This window comes from the organism of the source record quoted next, unplaced genomic scaffold (assembly GCF_019419815.1).
Source record: "Pyrus x bretschneideri cultivar Hongxiangsu unplaced genomic scaffold, Pyrus_bretschneideri_v1 Contig35, whole genome shotgun sequence".
In the NCBI taxonomy this organism is placed as follows: domain Eukaryota; kingdom Viridiplantae; phylum Streptophyta; class Magnoliopsida; order Rosales; family Rosaceae; genus Pyrus; species Pyrus x bretschneideri.
The window spans coordinates 2238191-2256743 of record NW_025999668.1 but is presented as its reverse complement, the minus strand read 5'-3'; the positions used below and the strand labels follow the sequence as shown (position 1 = coordinate 2256743).

Genomic DNA, 18553 nt, shown 5'->3' with positions numbered 1-18553 from the left:
AACGATGGATGAAAACACAGCAAGTACTTCGAATATACTCAATAAGAACTCCTAACCATGTCTCACTTGTGGCGTAATGAAGTGAGGTGAGTCTTGGAACGATTCTAAGATTTCACAACTAAGGTCATATCGTAGACCTCCAAGATACTGCGATATCCCTAATGGTAAAGACATAACCATTTGGTGATGTTTCCTTGTGCGGATTTGATAAGTAACCTGCGTCAACATAACAACAAGGCAACTATCATTTCGAGGATCAGGGGGTTGGATCCGCTCGAGATACGTTGGGATTTGCCCTCGTAGTACCTTCAGGGTACATCTTTAATACCAATTCAGTGGTTGCGTGTAGGCGTGGTGTTGCATCTTTACCAAGATCAACATCGAAGGAGATGTCCTGTCTAAATACAATAAGCTAAGTACAACGAAGCACAAAGTTGAACTTTAGATATGGAATTTCGGATTCCATAACCTCTTCAAGGGTCTCATTTGCATATAACGTATGGACGATCAAATGTATACTAAAAAAAAACACATTCGGGGTGTAGTTCTACTGGTAGACCAAGGTACCGTCAGAACAACACTTGAACTTTAGGTCAAGGCATAAACGAGTTTTCTTAAGATCCTTCATATCAAATTCCATCTTCAAGTGTGAGGCAGTTTTCTCAAGCTCTTCCAGAGTCTTAGTGAGATTCGTGTTAACGACATAAACTGTAACTCTAACAATTCGGAATAAGACTTCATAGTTTAACACACAAGGGCATAATTCAAATCCCTGACTAATCAAATAATCACTTAGACGGGTATACCACATTCGTCGGATTATAAGTGAACGCCTCAAAACGAGTTAAAAGGGTGTTCCATGGTTTTGGAACTATTTGAACCAGTCCATATAATTCTTTAGGAACTTACATGTAAATCTTCATATCTATATCCCCATAAAGAAAACACTAACCATATTTCATAATGCTACTATCAATCACAGGATGTTTTGAGAGAAACCTTGCGCCGTAAGGTGTGCATCATATCGCACTATTTCATTCATCTCATAACGCTTCCTTTCCCACTTGTAAAACAATAGGGTTACCTTGGAACAGCAGGTCCAATACACATTTTGGTAAGAAATTTGACCTGGATTGTAATTTCCGTTGTCCAATCAATTCTACGTTACCACTTAATCAACGGAACACGGTTCGAGATCGTCATTTTCATTTATGTCGGTAGCTACCATATAAGTGAAAATATCATTGATGATAATCTCATTTCAATTCCATTTAGCCCATCCAAACTAGGATACTGGACCAAGAACTTTAAGTCTTGGGAGTAATCCAGATTAATCTCATGAAATGGAAATGATTTGAGACAATGATCGAGTTTAGATTCATTGTTGTGCCATGTTTTCCTTTTCTAGGGAAGTGAATCCTATGAACTAAATGATCTGTCTTGCTCCAGGCCAAGACAAATTGATTGGCTATCCGCTGGTGTACCGGACCGTCCAACATAGGCGTCTAAACAATCCAACAGAGGCAGCACATCCTCCAGGGATGTTGACTCGACGTCCGTTAAGTACGTCTTTCCTTACAGACATGTTTGCAGCTGGTATATGATCTCGTCACTTTAGCTAGATCAGAGAAATGCGTCTGAAGCAACATTCTGAAAACTAGAATTCATCGCACTTGCTTATCACACTTGTGTGGTATGGGGATCCAGATGAGACATAATGGGCAACGTCCACGTAAATTTGCACTATTCTCCAGGAACGTTGACGTTCTTATCTCTCCCTAACGGCAGGAAAACTATCTTATTAAAATGACAACCCGCAAATAAACTATAAAAAGATTGCATGCAAGGGTTCTAAAAGAGCTAGTGTGAAGGAGAATCATGATCGACAAAAGATACACATCCTTTTTTTAGGACCTATGTTGGTACGTTGCGGCGGCACAACTTGGCACATGGAATGCACACCCAAATGCGTAAATACAAAAATTGTCAGGTTCATACCCAGTAACCAACTGTAACGTCATATAGGTTAGGTGGCAATGGGCCTCAAGATGGACCAACATAACTGCGTACAAGGATTGCATAGCCCTAGGCAGAAATTGAAAACTTGGTACTTTTACCAAAATTCGGGCGATCATTTAAATTTGCGCTTTATGATCGCTAGGCGAGGCTATATGGGGTGAACATGGGAATTTAATGTTCAATTATAAACCCAAAATACATGCAATACTCTATCGAAAACTATCGATATAAACTCTCTGGCATTATCCAGTCTCCTGGACCTTGAGGGATAAGTAGGGTGGTGAACCCTTAATTGGCCAGGAGGTTTAACAGTAATGTGTGTGGACAAACATGTGACCATTTTGTCGATTCATCAACCAAAACCATAAGTATTTATATGGTCCACATTTTGGTTGGATTAGTCCACATATATTCCCTTAAATCCACTATGAAAAGAGAGTCGTGTCGTATCTTTGCGAGGAATGATATAGAAAATCTCCTTAATGAGCATACTTGGCAAAGTGTGCTTGTAAGTACAATATCCTTACTTCAGATAAGGAGATGTGTTGTAGCATCATTGTTCGACCTAAGTGTCCCAAAAGGTCGTGCCAAAGCAAGTAAATTGCTCAATTACCAAGCTTCAGGCCGGCCATATGTGGTGTATTGCCAGTTGGAAGACAACCCTTTGGCCCCAAATCAAAGCTTCAGGCTTATTTTTGGAGGTGTGGCAAATATATTTCACTCTATTTTCTTCAATGGTTTCATTTGTAATCATTGTCATCTCGAATATCCTTAAAAACTCAACATCAGGAGAATTTAAGGTCCCTTAAATGGTGATGCAGTACCATTCATACAATGAGGAACGTGCCAATGCTCTTAATCAAGTTGGATAGACTTGAAGTCGATCTTAGAGATGTGATTTAGGTGTAAAGTTAGTGTGCGTAATACACATTCGTCCAGACAACTAACTTTCCCACATTCCTACATTATCATATGTTTAATTGAATTGGTCACATGTATTAAGAAACATGATTCAATCAACTCATATTCAAGGACAATATCAATAAGATTATCCATAAGTAAAACATACACCAAACTTGAATCCAAGAACATGAAAAAATGTTCACAAAGTAAACCAAAGTTACTAGGGTGGATTCGACCAACAAGGCCATCCATGTCAAAATTCTACTCTTCCAACGATGTTTGGTGGAGCAAAATTAGTCTCACATATTGACTACTAGAATGGTACTCCTTAACAACATTGGTAGGGGCACGAACAGGTGCATAACCAATGATTTATTTCATCAAGACGGAAGTAGATTATGCAGGGTTGAGGTTTGGGAATACTATCCCTTATTCTTGAAGTTTTAGGTCTTAGGTGCCAATAATCACGCTTCGGGCATGATGCCACACCTTGATAAGCCTTGATTCTACCATATGTTGTAAAAACAAACTCCAAATTGGATTGTGAGAGAGTATGCCATTCAGTGTATCCCTGCTAAAGCAATGCATCACCATTCAGTTAGGCTTTGACCGAACTAAGTCGAGCCATTTGGTAGACTCCAGCCGAACTGGGTCCATACCTTTTTATCACATTTGTCGTAGTAATCAGATATGAGAATTTGGTAAACTTCCTCTTTCTACACTGCTACTTCAGGGGCGAGTTAGAAACATGAAGGATGAGAAAAGTATTCTGTAGTCAAAATTCGATTGGATTTATAAACTTCAAAATTGTACTCATTCATGGACGTAATCATGGTGTGCTTTAGGCAATCTCTTTCATGATTAAACGGTCCATAGAAGCGAGCCAAAAAGCCATGGAATCCTTGCTCATGAGGTATTTCCATTTGTAATGCTTCGGGCATAAGTCTTCGAATGAAGACCATGGTGGAGGCTTATTCAGCTCTTTCTTGCCATTGTTGGCTACAATGGTTTCTCAGCTTCTTGATAGTCAAGTGGAGATTCATGTCTTGTACCCACATAAAGTGGTTTCTAATAGAAACATCTAAATCAAGGAAATCAAACTTGTGACAATTCGACAATCCATTGAATTGGAGGGAACAAGCTTGTGATTGGTGCTATGGGAATAAATCATCCATAAGCATCAAAGTTAGAATATTCGGGGTTCTAAGACATGGTTTTCGTGAAAAGTTTGGGTTTTCATGGGTGTATTGTTTTACAAAAACTTCGGGTTTCAAATGCACTAAATTTGAAACTACAGGTTCAATTTAGTTTATGAACGTTTAGTTCATAAAAGAGAGGTTCCCGTAAGAAACACAGAATACAATATACAACTAAGTGTAGTAGATTTGAGGTTCTTCGAGAACACAAGTGTGAGAGCTTCGTTACTACGAAAGTATGTCAGCAGTTCAAAGTATAAAAATAAATTATTGAATCGTTAATGTCTAAAAGTGATCTTCAGGTCAATAATTTTGGATTCATTATCAGATTAATGGACTGTAAGTCACTTTTAATTAATTCAATAGATCGGGACCAAACATGGTCGATTGTAGAAGCTAAATAATATTAATATACGAGTTAATACTATTTAGAATGCTAAAATAATAGCATGTGGGTTGAAAAAATTGCCCCAAAAGATAATTGGGCTCGGGTTGGTTACCTTGAGTAAAAGGCATGGCCCAAAAAAGGGCCTCGTGTGTGAATGTTAGGTCACGGGTTGAGGGAGAAACCCCAGCCGCAGCTAGGTTTCAAGGTTGGGCCTCGGGTATGGCACGAGACAAAGCCCAGCAGATTTGCTGGCCTGTTAATGCACAGGAGCCTAACCACAGTGGGCTGGCGTCATGCAATGACCAAACCCATATGTATGGGTTGATACCAAAGCAGGCTATAAGCCTTAGTGCACACAGGATAGTAGCCCAGCAAGCATGACAACTTGCTGGCATGGGCCGAGAATAGAGGGAGGTTCAAAAAGGAAAGCTGCAGGCTTCCTTGATAATTAGGGACTACGAGCCCGAGACAACCTAACTAGGCCAAAGGCCTGGTGTGTGTATATGCTCGCAGCAAATCTGCAGTCAAGGTCCATATGGGTGCAGCAAAGCCCAGAGGGCTGCTGCCTAGTTTGTGCCACAAGGGGTGGTGCCATACCATTCCCAATTTTTTTTTTTTTTTTTTTTGGACATATGTAGGGTTTAAGAAACCCTAGAATTGATTCTAATTTAATTTGTTACTTTGGCTCACATATTCCACATAACAATTTAATTGTGCGATGCATGAAACAAATATATATATATATATTGACAAATATATGAACATATACAATATATATATATCGGAAGGAAAATATAAACATAGGGGGTTTGTGTATCATGGGGAATGTTTTCATACTTCATGGTTGTTTCAAATATCTTACTTTATTTTAAGCGTACCTGATTGGCAGAAAACAAATAAAAGCCTTTGAATTTGTAGAAGATCTTTCTCTGTAAGCCAGAATTGCATCTTCAATGCTTTGTATCACGTTCAACACGGAAAAATTAAATTGAATCAATAGCATGTAGATCAATTCAAAATAATAAATTAATCATAAAAAGAATGATTAAAACATAATACTCCCCTAATTGAAGAATAAACTCTCTTTAGCGCAGCGTCAAGAGCGTTCTGATAACGTGTTGTAGGCATAATTTACTGAACAATTATGGAGGTCATAGAGAGAGAGAAAGGTGTGGCAATAGTAGAGAGAAAGAGAGAGATGTGTAATTGTGGGGGTGTGTTATTCCACCCCATTGTGCCTTTATTTATAGTAGTAGGGAAGGTTAATTCGTTACCCCTTAGGATTACAACATTTATAGGTAATATACTCCTAATAGGAATATAAGATACATTCCCATATCTACTAGGATTTACACAATCACATTCCTATTCCAATAGGATTGCAACAATTTTGTTAATGATATGATACATATTAAATAAGTAGAAAAATGCTAAGTTGACAATTGATCAAAACATCTTAATTAAATTTTTGTAAAGTAACCAATGTTTAGTTTAATCAAGTTGGAAAAAATGTAGAAGATGCTAGTTACTCCATAAAAATATGTAAGTCTTAACTTTAAGAGTAACAAAAGTTTATATTAAAGATCATAAATCCTAAAAAGGAGGTGTGCAGAATTCTCCTTAGAATAATTCATAAAGAATTTATAGAAGTACATTCGTATTCATCGTGTGATGTTTTTGTTGAAAAATTAGTTATTTATTTATTTTATTATTTATGGTTTTCTTATAAGCCAATGTTTTGGTTTCATGCCAATTAAGGATTAGTGTTTGCTTTAATTTTCTCTCTATATAAGACTTTTTGCATTAATTTATTTTCAACTATTGTTATTCAAAATGTAGTCATCAGTTTGTAATTGTCTTAGCAACTTATTTATTTTATTTTCCGTTCAAATTAAATATATTTGTAATGTTGTGTTGTTCGTATATTATGTGTACTCTAATATATTTGTAATGTTGTGAATAGTGTGATAATTTCTACTACATATACATGGTGATTCTTATGTACATTATTCGATTTTCACAAAAATTGAATTTGAACCGTATTATTTGCAAGCCTCTTAAGGTTTAGCCCACTCCCTCACTCCTGTTATTGTAGATAAACTTGTTTGTTAGAACAAAATAAAAATGAGAAAGACGTGGATGCTAAGTTACAAGGCTGGCTAGCCAAGGGGTAGTGCCAGTTAGGAGACAAAGTCTTCTATTTTTCTTTACAATAGGAGTCAAAGTCTTTGCTATATATTGTTATTTTTTTCCTTATTACAAGCGACATTTTACACTAATCTACAATAAAAAAAAAAAAGGAAAAAGGGTTTGAACCGTGAACACAGGTGAGTGAAAGAAAACTATCCTAACGACTTAGGACAAGTATTTAAATTCTCACTCTCAAATGCCTTATTTCGGAACCATTCGAGGGTCTAGCACGCCAGGGACCTTGAAACCACCGGATGTGTACTCGATTACACTGCTATCCATGCTTCATGTGTCTCAATGTCTGGTGGACGAGATCTCAACAAAAACTTGCTTCACCACTCGTGTAACGAATCAATCTGAGACTGAGGACATTCATTTTTGAAAGAGCTTTCGGACCTTTTGGCCATGGCCACGACTCTTGTGATTGCTTAGGGTTAGGGTTTTCTAAATTGAACAATAATTTAGTAACTGGTTTAGAGTTAATTCCGATTCTTGGCCTATCCATAAGTTGCCATGAGATGACAAAGGAAAGCAACCTAATTTAGTAACTGGTTGAAAGATATATATATATATATATATATATATATATAATGTTTTTTTACAAGGATAGAGTCATCAACATAAACAATTACAAATTAAGGTGCAAATTGGGTACATTGCTTCAGTGACATAAATTATCTGGAGTGAATTTGCATACACACACAAATTGAGTATAATACCCTTATATGACAACCACCAGTACAATTGGAACCAATATAGATTCCGTCACAAACAGTAGACGTAATAGACCTATATCGGCACATACTCAGTCATCGTTGAGATGATAGAAAGTCCTCACAGAAGAGCGAGACCACACAGAATTATCATTGATAGACGAGACCACATAACTCCTCACTCACGAACAAAGACCACATACAACAATCGCAAAAGCACGACCACAACACCCGCCAAGCAAGACAACAAAAATTACAACAATCCTAGAACAGAACCACTGATCGGCTTATCATTGTATAAGGAAATAACCAAATGTTGTTCACATAAGCCACAACACAGACACATAGGTTGGCACTTTAACATATTTCTGCAGTTATTTTTATTTATTTATTAAATATACAATTGTATGAATCTACAACTTGGCCATAGGCCAATCGCCACAAGTTATTTTTCTTTTGTATTTTTGAATCCTTTGCTCAAATATGGAAAAAGAATGATGAAATCTCAAAATGATTGAAGTAGCTTTTTGCTCAATTATAAAAGGCTCAAGCTTTGGTTCAAAATATTTCATCATCAATGAAGAGTCATGTGTGTAAAGTAAAAACTATTTTTTGGTACTCTTTTCTTTGTACGGATCAGTGATATTTGTTTTTATTTGCAAGAGATTTTTAGTTCTAAAATTATAAATGACGAGTTTGATACTAATTTATTCTTTATACACCTGACTGTCAGTATTTCATCATAAAAAAAAGATATTCATTTGTTCTTTCAGACCCTTTGGCTATGTACGACTCTTGTGATTGCTTAGGGTTAGGGTTCTCTTAACTGAATAATGAATTTAGTAACTGGGTACATTGTTCCATAATTTGCCATGAGATGACAAGGAAAGCAACCAAATATAGAAAATTTACAGATACGATCTCGGAGCTTTTAAACATATAGTTTTTCTTTGACAAGAAAGGACATAGTATTTCACTCATTAATACAAAGGTGTTAATTGGGTACATTGCTCATAGTGATCTGGGAGTGAATTTGCAGACACAAATTGAGTAAAACTCCTATATGACAACCACGAGCACAACCATACAAATCGGCACTAGTACAGATTCCGTCACAAACGGTAGACGCAACAGACCTATACCAGCACACACATTAGTCATTGTTGAGACAACATAAAGTTATCACAAAAGAGCAATACCACATAAAATTATCGTTGATAGACTAGACCACAAAACTCATCGCTCACAAGCAAAGACCACATGCAACTATTGCAAAAGCATGACCACGTACAACTATTGCAAAAGCACGACTACAACACTTGTTAAGCGAGACAGCAAAAACTACATTAATCCGAAAACGGAGCCACTGGTCAACTAATTAGTGTGTGTGTGCATGTATATATAGGAATAACCAAATGTTATTCACATGAGCCACAAACACAACTTAAAATGTACATATGTTTTATGTTTCTGGGTCATACCACAGTATCCTTTTTCTTTCCAAATTTGGACAACGAAGGTCGAAATTAATGGGTTGAACTTGTCCAATCATTGGAATTTGCCTCAGACAAGAAACCAATACAATTAACTGCAAGTACAATGATCTATCATAACAACAAAATCAACAATAATCTATTTCCTCTGTTTGAATGCCAAATTGTTTGGTTGTGGACAAACTTTTTATTTTCTTAATTAGATGGAACATAAAAATAGAGAAAATTTTCTGTTTAATAGAAGGGTTAGTCTACCGTACCTTTTAATAAAAAAAAAAATATTAGAACGATTAACTGCAAGTACATTATATTACACTAATAGTGTAAGTTATTAACTTACACTAACAATGTAAATTAACTTACAATAACAGTGTAATATAATGTTCACAACGTAACCACCAACCATATGATAGTAATAACAATCTGTATTAATCATTGTAACCTTAGATGGGATTACATTACACTACCAAAGAATAGTCTGTGCTAAATTAATTTAAACTATGAGAAGAGAAATTTAAATTTTATAAGCAAATGAAGAAACACACAGCTTTAACCAACGTAACCAAAACAAACTTTGTTGTAAAAGCAAGTTGTTTGCAATCCAATTTAATTAGCATATCAAGTAGTAAGAATGTTTTTTTTTTTCAAGAAAAAATAAAGTAAAAAGAATTTTGGTGGTCAAATGCAACCATATCTGATATTATATTCTTCTCACGTTGAGACTGAGAGAGAACCAAAGTTGAACACTTGTATAATATTCACACCACATTTTTTGGCCATTTCAATTTAGTCACCGAGTTAGATTGTTCCAAAAGGTTAAACCATAATAAAAATAAGAGAAATTTTATTTCAATCCCTACAATTACTATATATCGAACGTAAATTTTATATGGGAATTGTCATTTTTACCTTATTACATAATTACCATCAAGTACATGATGAAAATAACAATAAAACTAAAATTGTCAATAAATTTCTACCCAATAATCAAACTCTACCATCACGCAATGTTTATTCTACCAACAGATCCCATCACGCAGTTCTTTGATAAGCTTAATGAAGGAGGAGAGGATTTCTATAAAGTCCAACAGGTTCCTTCCCTTGTAAGCATTTTTTATGTCTTTTTTACTTATTTTATTTTATTTAAGACTTTGTTAGTTTGTCGTTTCACTTCCTTAATTAAGTTTCTTTATAATCACTTTTGAAGACATGAATTAGGGTTGTAGGTCAAGACAGTGTGTCATTTCCGAAGTTCGAATCCGTCCTCATAAATTAGAATAGCTTAGAATATGATAATTTTAAATCTCACACCACAAACTCGTGAGACTAAATGCCACACTTCAAACACTCCTATGCATTTAACTTCTAGATCATACACTCAAAGCCATTTATCTTCAAATAACAGGATATAACTTTCTGAATCGCTGCTTGTTAAGAGTGGGATTTCCAATATGATGAGTGAGAAACCCCTTGGTCATCCTGTCAATCATATCCAAGTCATATTGATACATGGCATCAGAAATTCCCACCATCCCTGGATTCTAGCTGTTGAAAACTGAGAAAACAGTGGTGAATCGTCCCCAGCCGTCAGATAAAAAAGAAGCAAACCCTTTGGGAAAACAAGCACATCTCCTTATGTAAGAACCCTTTGGAATGGCTCGTTTTGGGTGTCAATGAACCCAGCAAGCACAATTTCTTTGCTCACAAAGAATGGTTCGGATGCCTGGGGTGGGAGTGGAGGCTCACCAAGCCATCGATTCTCAAGACTGCTCGCGCAAATGAGAGGCCTAAGTAAGTTGAGTCTAAAAAGAAGTTATATAAATTTCATTAGATATTGAAACAACACTTTCAAACTAACAAGTTTTGATATACTAATTGGAAGTATGTCTTAAGATAAATTCAAAGGAAAGTTCGCATCCGCTTGGGAATGTCTTAAGCTTCATTTTTCCAGTCAGGCATCTGCGGGTGGGTTTCGTTTACGTTAAGAGAACTGAAAAGTTCATTATCTATAAAACATAAATTTCACGTAGGGCATGCGTGGAACAATACATCAACGGTAAAATGATTGTTTTACCTGCCAATTTCCACGCATGCCTTACATGGCGCTTCCGTCTAACAGAGTGACAATTTTCAATTTGTCTTTGATTATAAACAAAACACGACTGCGGAGACCTCGTTGAAAATAATATTACAAGCACCAAAAATGTAAAAACCAAAAAGCTAGAGAAGCCAAACTCATCATTATACTTGTAAAAACATCCAAACTACAGGAACCTTACAACACCTTGCATGAACAAAATGGAAAACTTGTGTCTAAGTGCGATTCTTGGCATTACATCCATCAAGCGTGACAGTAGCACATTATATATATAAACAGGAACAAGTAGCATAAGACCGGAGCATGATTAATCACAGTAAAAGGAATGATAAACACGAGCCGCAAATGCAAATCACATAAATCTCAGTAAACAAAATTAAATAATCTTACAAGTGCTCCGTTAATCTCATGATTAAAATTCAAAGAAAGGTTTGCCACTTTGCTCTGCTAATAGATGGTACATCACTTGTAGTACTTTCTGAGCTACTGCATCTTACCTCACTTGTCACAGACGTTCCCTTTACCAATGGAGGCATGAAGCACGATAAGAAAGGAAGCTGGTTAATAGTAAATCTCATCACAGGTTTTGCCCATTGCACTGTGGTTACGGCTTGTGGAGTTTGAAACCAAAAACTCTTGGCACATAACTCTGTGACGCCTTTTGTGGCTTAAGGTGCCCATACGTCATCAAGAACAAGTGCGGAAATGTGGTTCCAAAATATGCTCCATCAATATCTTCAAAGTGTTAAGGAAATCAAGATATAAAATCAGAAAGCCAAACACTATAAGATGGTAAATTAAAATAATAACCGTGCATCTGTAGAGAGAGAGAGAGAGAGAGAAAGAGACTGGATAGAGAGAGAGAGAAAAAGACTGGATAAGAACAAATGAAGTGATTTCATAACCAGAGTTATGCAAATCTGATAATATCAGTCGCAGGAAGTACATAAGACCCTACTAATGGTTTACTATAGCTCATTTATAACCACCAACAGACATTCAAGTGTCCGCAAATGGAAGACGTATCACGTATTGTTGATCGGTTAAAGTTAGTTTTTCAAGCAGTTGCACTAAGCCTCGTGCCAACCACAAGACCAGAATGAAACTGCTAAAAATGTAGACGACCCCGAGAATAATATTAGACTGTCAAATGAGATTTACAAGAGAACACTGAACTTGAGCAACAAAAGTTCAAAAAGGGTAGAGTTTCTTTCGTCAAAATTAATAATAACTCATCTAACAATTGAAAAGCTAAAACTGAAAAGAGAGAAGTATGAAAAGAACTTTAGTGCATACGCAAAATTTAAGCATTTAAGGATACTGCCTTGGTACTTTGATCGAGGGTAATATATATCTTCACATTTGGGGCAGTATATTTTTACAGTGCTTGAACGAGGAATGTCCGATTGACCAACTGGAAGGCAGGGTTGTCCACAGCAGTAAACTCTTGGGCATCTTCCAAAGTCATAGTTCTTGTATTTCTCCAACTGTAGAACTTTTAAGATCAATATTCTGACAAATAAAGATCCAATAAGAAACCAAAATATAAAACTCACAATAGTCAGAATCTTACCATTGCAGACATTCCTTTGCTAGTCAGTATGTATCGAACATGTATAAGACCGTATAGCATCTCCGCCGCTGATTCAACCAACTCATTCTGCTCTTCAGTAAACATGTCACCTGTACAGAGGTCCCCATTTATTAGGTGCCTCAATGACAAAGAGGTAAAAGGAGCACAACCAGTGAAGATAGACAAAGAGAGACAGAGGTTAAGACAGACGGACGGACATATAGAGGATAGAAGTACATTAACTCATGGGTATACTTTATTTCATCATACATTACTAACTGCTATCCAAGTTTCAAACCCAATATAATCCTTTTTATAGGTTATTTAGAGTTCTAAGCCAGTTTTATCTAGGAATTGCATGCTTTGACTTTTGAACTCAGACTCCCACATTGGTATTTCAAAATTAAGTATTCATATTTCATACCCATAAAACTTTAGTCTCAAAACCCACACCGTAAGCTAATTTACGAATATCTGTTCCTCACTCTAATGCTATATGCAAAACCAAATCAAGAAAATATCAATGTTAATGGGCAGCCGGTGTCCTGCTGCAGGCAGAGTTAAATGGTGTCACCCAATATGCAGTAAGATGTCCACTACCAGTAACCATACTAAACATATCAAGGCTCCTTGACTCAGATCTCACACAAGGGCATGACTACGAATTGAAGACCCAATAGGGTGTCGCAAATCATCTTTATTGCCAACCACTTCATAAGTTTCATATCCATCTATAATCCACTAGACTATTTTACTCATATAACCTAGAACTGCACCAATTTCTTTTCATGGAATATATTTTCAAGTAACTTTGTAATAAACTAAACTAAACTACATATACAAACTACCTTATGTAACACATTACCTGGTCCCCGTCTCAAAACCAGTTTATATAATTCAAGCGTACTATCCATATTTCTTATACGTATTGGTTGAGTAATTGACAAAAAAAAAAAAAAAAAAAAAAAAACCTAAATCTAAGCATTTCAAAAAGTGCCAACAGCCAAGTAATGCTTGTGCACAAAGCATGGATTAATATCCAAAAACACTACGGGCTCGATTCGAAGTTCTTTTAAACGATTGAAAGTAATGTTTTTGGAACCAATCCTCAGTAAAAATGCAAGTTAATCCTGGAAAACACTTTAAGTGCTTCCCACAAGAAGCACGTAACTTGTGCTTCTTGCAGAATGCACTTCAAGTTCTTTTGGAACGCAAAAACATTTTCTCTAAAAGTGCTTTCAGTCATTTAAAAGCACTTCCTAAATGAGGCCTTATAGACTTTCACTCCAAGGAAAATTTATTAAAAGATAGTGACCTAAATTTAACAATCCAATAGTATGCAATTGTTATTAACTTTACTTTTAAGAGATGTAAACAAGAATATTTATACACGTGCACTCACACACATCATAGTAAAAACCCCATTAGCATAGACAAATTCTTACCATGAGAAGATTCAACATCCAAAATCAGATCAAGTGCATAATCATAATATGGAACTTGACTGCTCAAACCGCAGAGATTAAAATCATCTTGGATATATTCATCATCCACTTCACAAAAAAATTCATTTCCTCGCAAATTGCAGAACCATGAAATCCAAGATGTGTCATCTCCATCAGAACCACTGACATCTGATTCTTCACTGTCTGTTTCAGATTCCTCTGCAATTAAATCAAACTAACCATGTAAAAATGACATGGCATTTCCCAATGCAAGTGCCTACCCAGTATATTTTTAGTCCTTTTCTACAACTTTCATGCTTATTCAATAGAAAAAGTGAACAACACTAAAAAGATGTCAAAGTCCACAACCATGATACTAGAATTTGGAAAAGAATTAAATTGAAAACTTTTAAGACTTGGAACAGCTAAGAATCTTTCCATTCAAGGTATCACTCTACTCCGAACGAGCAATAAATGTGTGAACCTTCAAAATCTTAGTCATTGCAAAAATAACTAAAAGTAGCATATATAATCAGGGCCCCTTTACAAACATAAACTCAGCGTACAATAACATTAGACCCACATTCCATATATTTTTGGCGACTAATCCGTAATCACACATAAAAGACAATGAAATTCAAAATTAGCACGTCAAAACGTCAAAACCATTACATATGGAGCAAGCCCAGCTCATATAAGAAAGTTGCTGCTAATTACCTTATAGTCCTAAAACACATTACTATCTATCCACTCCCCATAAAATACGAAAACAAAAACCATCAAACCAAAATCTAACAAATTCACTTCTAAACAACCAAGAAAACGAGTTACCAATTATTCATATACCAACAAATTATAACAAAAAAAATCCGAAAAACACCGAGAGAGCAAAAACAAGACCAACCATCAGAGCATTTGTTCTCGGTGAGCGAGGCGGCCGCGGCGGCAGCAGCACGGTGATCGAGTTGAGATTTACCAGCGGAAGTGGAGGGCACAGAGAGCTTCTCTTTGTCTTTACTGTTAGCCAAAGCTCTCGATGTGGAAGTGGAGGAATTCACTAGGTGCTTGTCCAGCGCATCGTTGATGCGCCTGCGTTCCAGCGCATCGTTGATGCGCTTGCGGTCCAGCGACCCACCAACAATCTCTGTTTTCGATGACCCGCCAACGCCTCCACCGCCACGTTCCCTATACATGGTCTAATTTCGAACCCCCTCGGGTGAATTTTGGCTCTTGGATTAGGAGCGAGAGAGAAGCGAGAGGGGGGTGTCAAGCCCTCTGGTGGTCTTCCATGGCGTGGTGGAGCGTTCGAATAAACCCTAGATTTTTGAGGTGGGGTTAGGCGGTGTAGGTGTTTTGGAGGTTCTGAGGATCGGGGAGAGATGAAAGATTAGAGACGCAGAGAGCCAGGGGAGGAGGGAGAAAGGAAGGCAGAGCTAGGGTTTGGGGGAGGGAGGGAGAGATGATGGGGAGAGGTACACGAGCTGGTGAGCAAAATGCTCTATTCTTTGTATTTTTTTTCGTTCTTCATTTTCTTTAATTTTTTATTTCATCAAATTTTCTTTATTTATTTATTTTAAAATAGTGTTCAGAATACCAAAAATTTTAAACAAAATAATGTGGTGGTAGATAATTAGATCATTATTAAAATGTCGATTAACGTGCTTATTTTTTATTAGTAATATATCATTTGGTTTGCAAATTTAGTTTAAAATTTTGATCTCTTAGCCTTATATTTTTTTAATTAAGCTCCAAAATCTTGGGTAATGTGTTCGGGTTTCGGGTTTGGATTTGGGTCATGGGACTTGGGTTCCAGATTTTGAGTACCACGCCTCAAATCTCAAGTCTCAACCAAGTTGTTAGTTTGACACTTTTAGGGCCCGTTTGTTGCACCAGCTTAGGGTGAGACTAGACTAGCTAGTACTAGTAGTCACATGTTTGGTATGCCAAAGATTAACTTGAATGGCATTAAACTGAACTCGGCTCGACTGCTGGCCTCACTAAGGCCTCGTAATTAATCTCGGTTAAAAGCTTGGTATTAGACGGGACTAGAAAGAAAATGAGGCTGCCAGTCTCACCCCACTCCTTATGCGCTTCCCTTTTCCCCTAATTCTCTTTAGTTGTACCAGATTTGTACTCCCTTTTTTGGTCGAAATGGTCTACAAAGAAGGTGTTTAAGCACCTTCACCAAATGACACAGTGAGTTCCTTGTGTATGACCTTGACGCTCTTAGCTTTCCTAAACACATTCCTTATCAACACCATTCACTTCATATGCTCGACATTCATGGTGGAGATAATGTTGGTGTCAACTCTAGTGACACCCCTTTCCATTGTGAATACACAGTAGTCAGTTTGGACGACAACTAGAGGTTCCCCTGATTAGGAAGTGGGAATGGGTTTGCCCACTAAGGAAGTTTGGGCATCGAGAATGATCTTCGAGGACAGGAAGAAGTTGCAGAACCAGGCAAGTTTTGAGCCATTAAAACTGCGAAAGAGTAACTTACAGTTTGCAGGTTGGGTTTTCAACGAAGTTCGAGCAAATGTGGTTATGTGAAGAGGGACAAATGTAAACCACCAATAAATATAGGGTTATAGTGACCTCTCGAAGAACACGAAAGGTCTTCATGCAAATGGGTGACAATCATGGCAATTGTTCCCACCACGTGTGTTCCTAACGCTAGTGTTTTTTATGACAACTTGTGGAACGTTATGATTGGAAAACCCTAAACCATAAATAAAAAGAAAAAAAAAAAAACGCCAACTGAAAACCACTGGTTTGGACACATGGCTGTCTATCATTGGCTATTTGTTAAGAAACCCTACCTTCTACTAAAAGGCACCCCTTTCCTTTGCCAACCACCAATTGACCATGTGGGTGGCTTAGATTTGCCCCCACCTTTTAACATGCATCCTCACACATGATCTCCCTCTACTGTAATGCCGCCTAATATTTTTGACGTGGCTACTCGCGCGTTTGCCACGTGAATTTAAATGTGTAATAACATGATTTTGTAATTGAAAATTAGTAATAAAAAATTGCTGATTGTGAAAAATATGAAAAAATCACGGAAACACTCGGGATGACATCTTGTACGATATGATCTGGTTGATACTGAAAAATGGCTTTATCAAAGGATCGAAACATCCATAATAATGTTTTCTCTTAAAAGGGCCAAAACATTAAAAAAAATTATTAATTAATTTATAGCAGGAAAATTGAGAAAAATATTAGAAACGGTCATAGTGACGAGGGTTACAAGTTTCATGAATGATGGAATTTGAAAACTTATACCCATAATGCAGAGTGGGCAATGACTAATAATAACCATTGATTTGTGGTTTTCTTCTACGGTTTGATCGATGATCGCCATAAGGGTTTTTCCGGTAATTATGTTTTCAAAATATCATCTTTTAATAGGATGCAAAAATGAACGGTTTGGATCGTTGACATAACATTTAGAGATTTATGGTTTGCTCAAATATTGCTCGATGTTCAATAAAGTTCAAACAGGCACAAACTTGAAAAACTTCGCACGAATGCAAGTCTAAAAATGTTCAAAGTTAAACTGTGAGAGGAATCTCTATTAGCCCAATCTGTCTTGAATGGTTAGCTGCTTGGGAAACTTAAACCTAATAAGCATGGTAACGATTGGCCGACTGCAGGCACGGGCACATGCCGCCTTGACCTGGAAGTGCAATGCACCATCTGGCTTTTGAAAAAGTTATGCAACTAGCAAGGTTGTAGGTTATAACATTCAAACCCGAGCTCTACACCATTCAAGGAAATAATCAAAAGGGTGATCTGGAAATCATCCGAGGGTGGCTCTGAACCTTGACCCTAAGTACAACTACTTTTATCCCAAATCAGCGTACTAAGCCAAGTATGTTCTGCGACATCGTATGTCAGTAGGTTCGAGGGGGGCATCTAGACTAGGTAATCCCCAAGAGAAATTTCATTCCAACGGAGCTTCGACACGCATAAATTCTTTGGGTAAGCCAACCAACATAGCCTGACCAGAAACGCTCAGGTCCGACTTGTAGGGTCTGACAAAGGATTTAAAAAGTGTTTCTGACCTACATGCGAGCAACCATGTTTCCAAAGAACTTTTATTTAAGATTTACTAGAAATGGACACACAATCTAGTTTAGGAAGAAAAATCTCTTCCTTACTACGTCACAATTATTGAAGCCTTTAGCCCAAGAACAGGAGTAAGGCATGGAAGATTTTGCTAACTTATCTTTTGCCAGATATTTCAGACATGGCGTAACCATCTTAGATCTCATAAATGCATAAAAAAATTTGGAGCGAAGGGTTCGTCATGGGTTTAATGTTTAATTCCTGATGCTGGAGTTGGTGGTATTCAACTATTGCGATGAGAATCCTTCATAAATGCAAAGTTTGGGAGGTAATATTTCTCCAAATCAATGTTATCAAGGAGGGTTTCTTAAAATTATGTCCCTAGCCCAAAAACTTATTCGTATTATGCTCCTTTGCTTATTTTATTCCTTAAATTTGTCTACTTCTGGAAACATTTA

The 18553-nt window shown here is 36.8% G+C and overlaps 1 protein-coding gene across 1 annotated transcript; it reads right to left on the bottom strand.

The window, feature by feature from the left end:
* Positions 1-11326: 11326 nt before the first annotated feature.
* On the bottom strand, positions 11327-15435 carry LOC125480733 (putative casein kinase II subunit beta-4). Its single transcript, XM_048591824.1, has 5 exons — positions 14923-15435; positions 14019-14237; positions 12574-12683; positions 12322-12487; positions 11327-11735 (listed from the first exon to the last, which is right to left on the bottom strand). Exons 1-5 carry the CDS (start codon positions 15209-15211, stop codon positions 11605-11607), a joined length of 915 nt encoding a protein of 304 aa, XP_048447781.1. The 5' UTR covers positions 15212-15435; the 3' UTR covers positions 11327-11604.
* Between the last annotated feature and the right edge of the window lie 3118 nt (positions 15436-18553).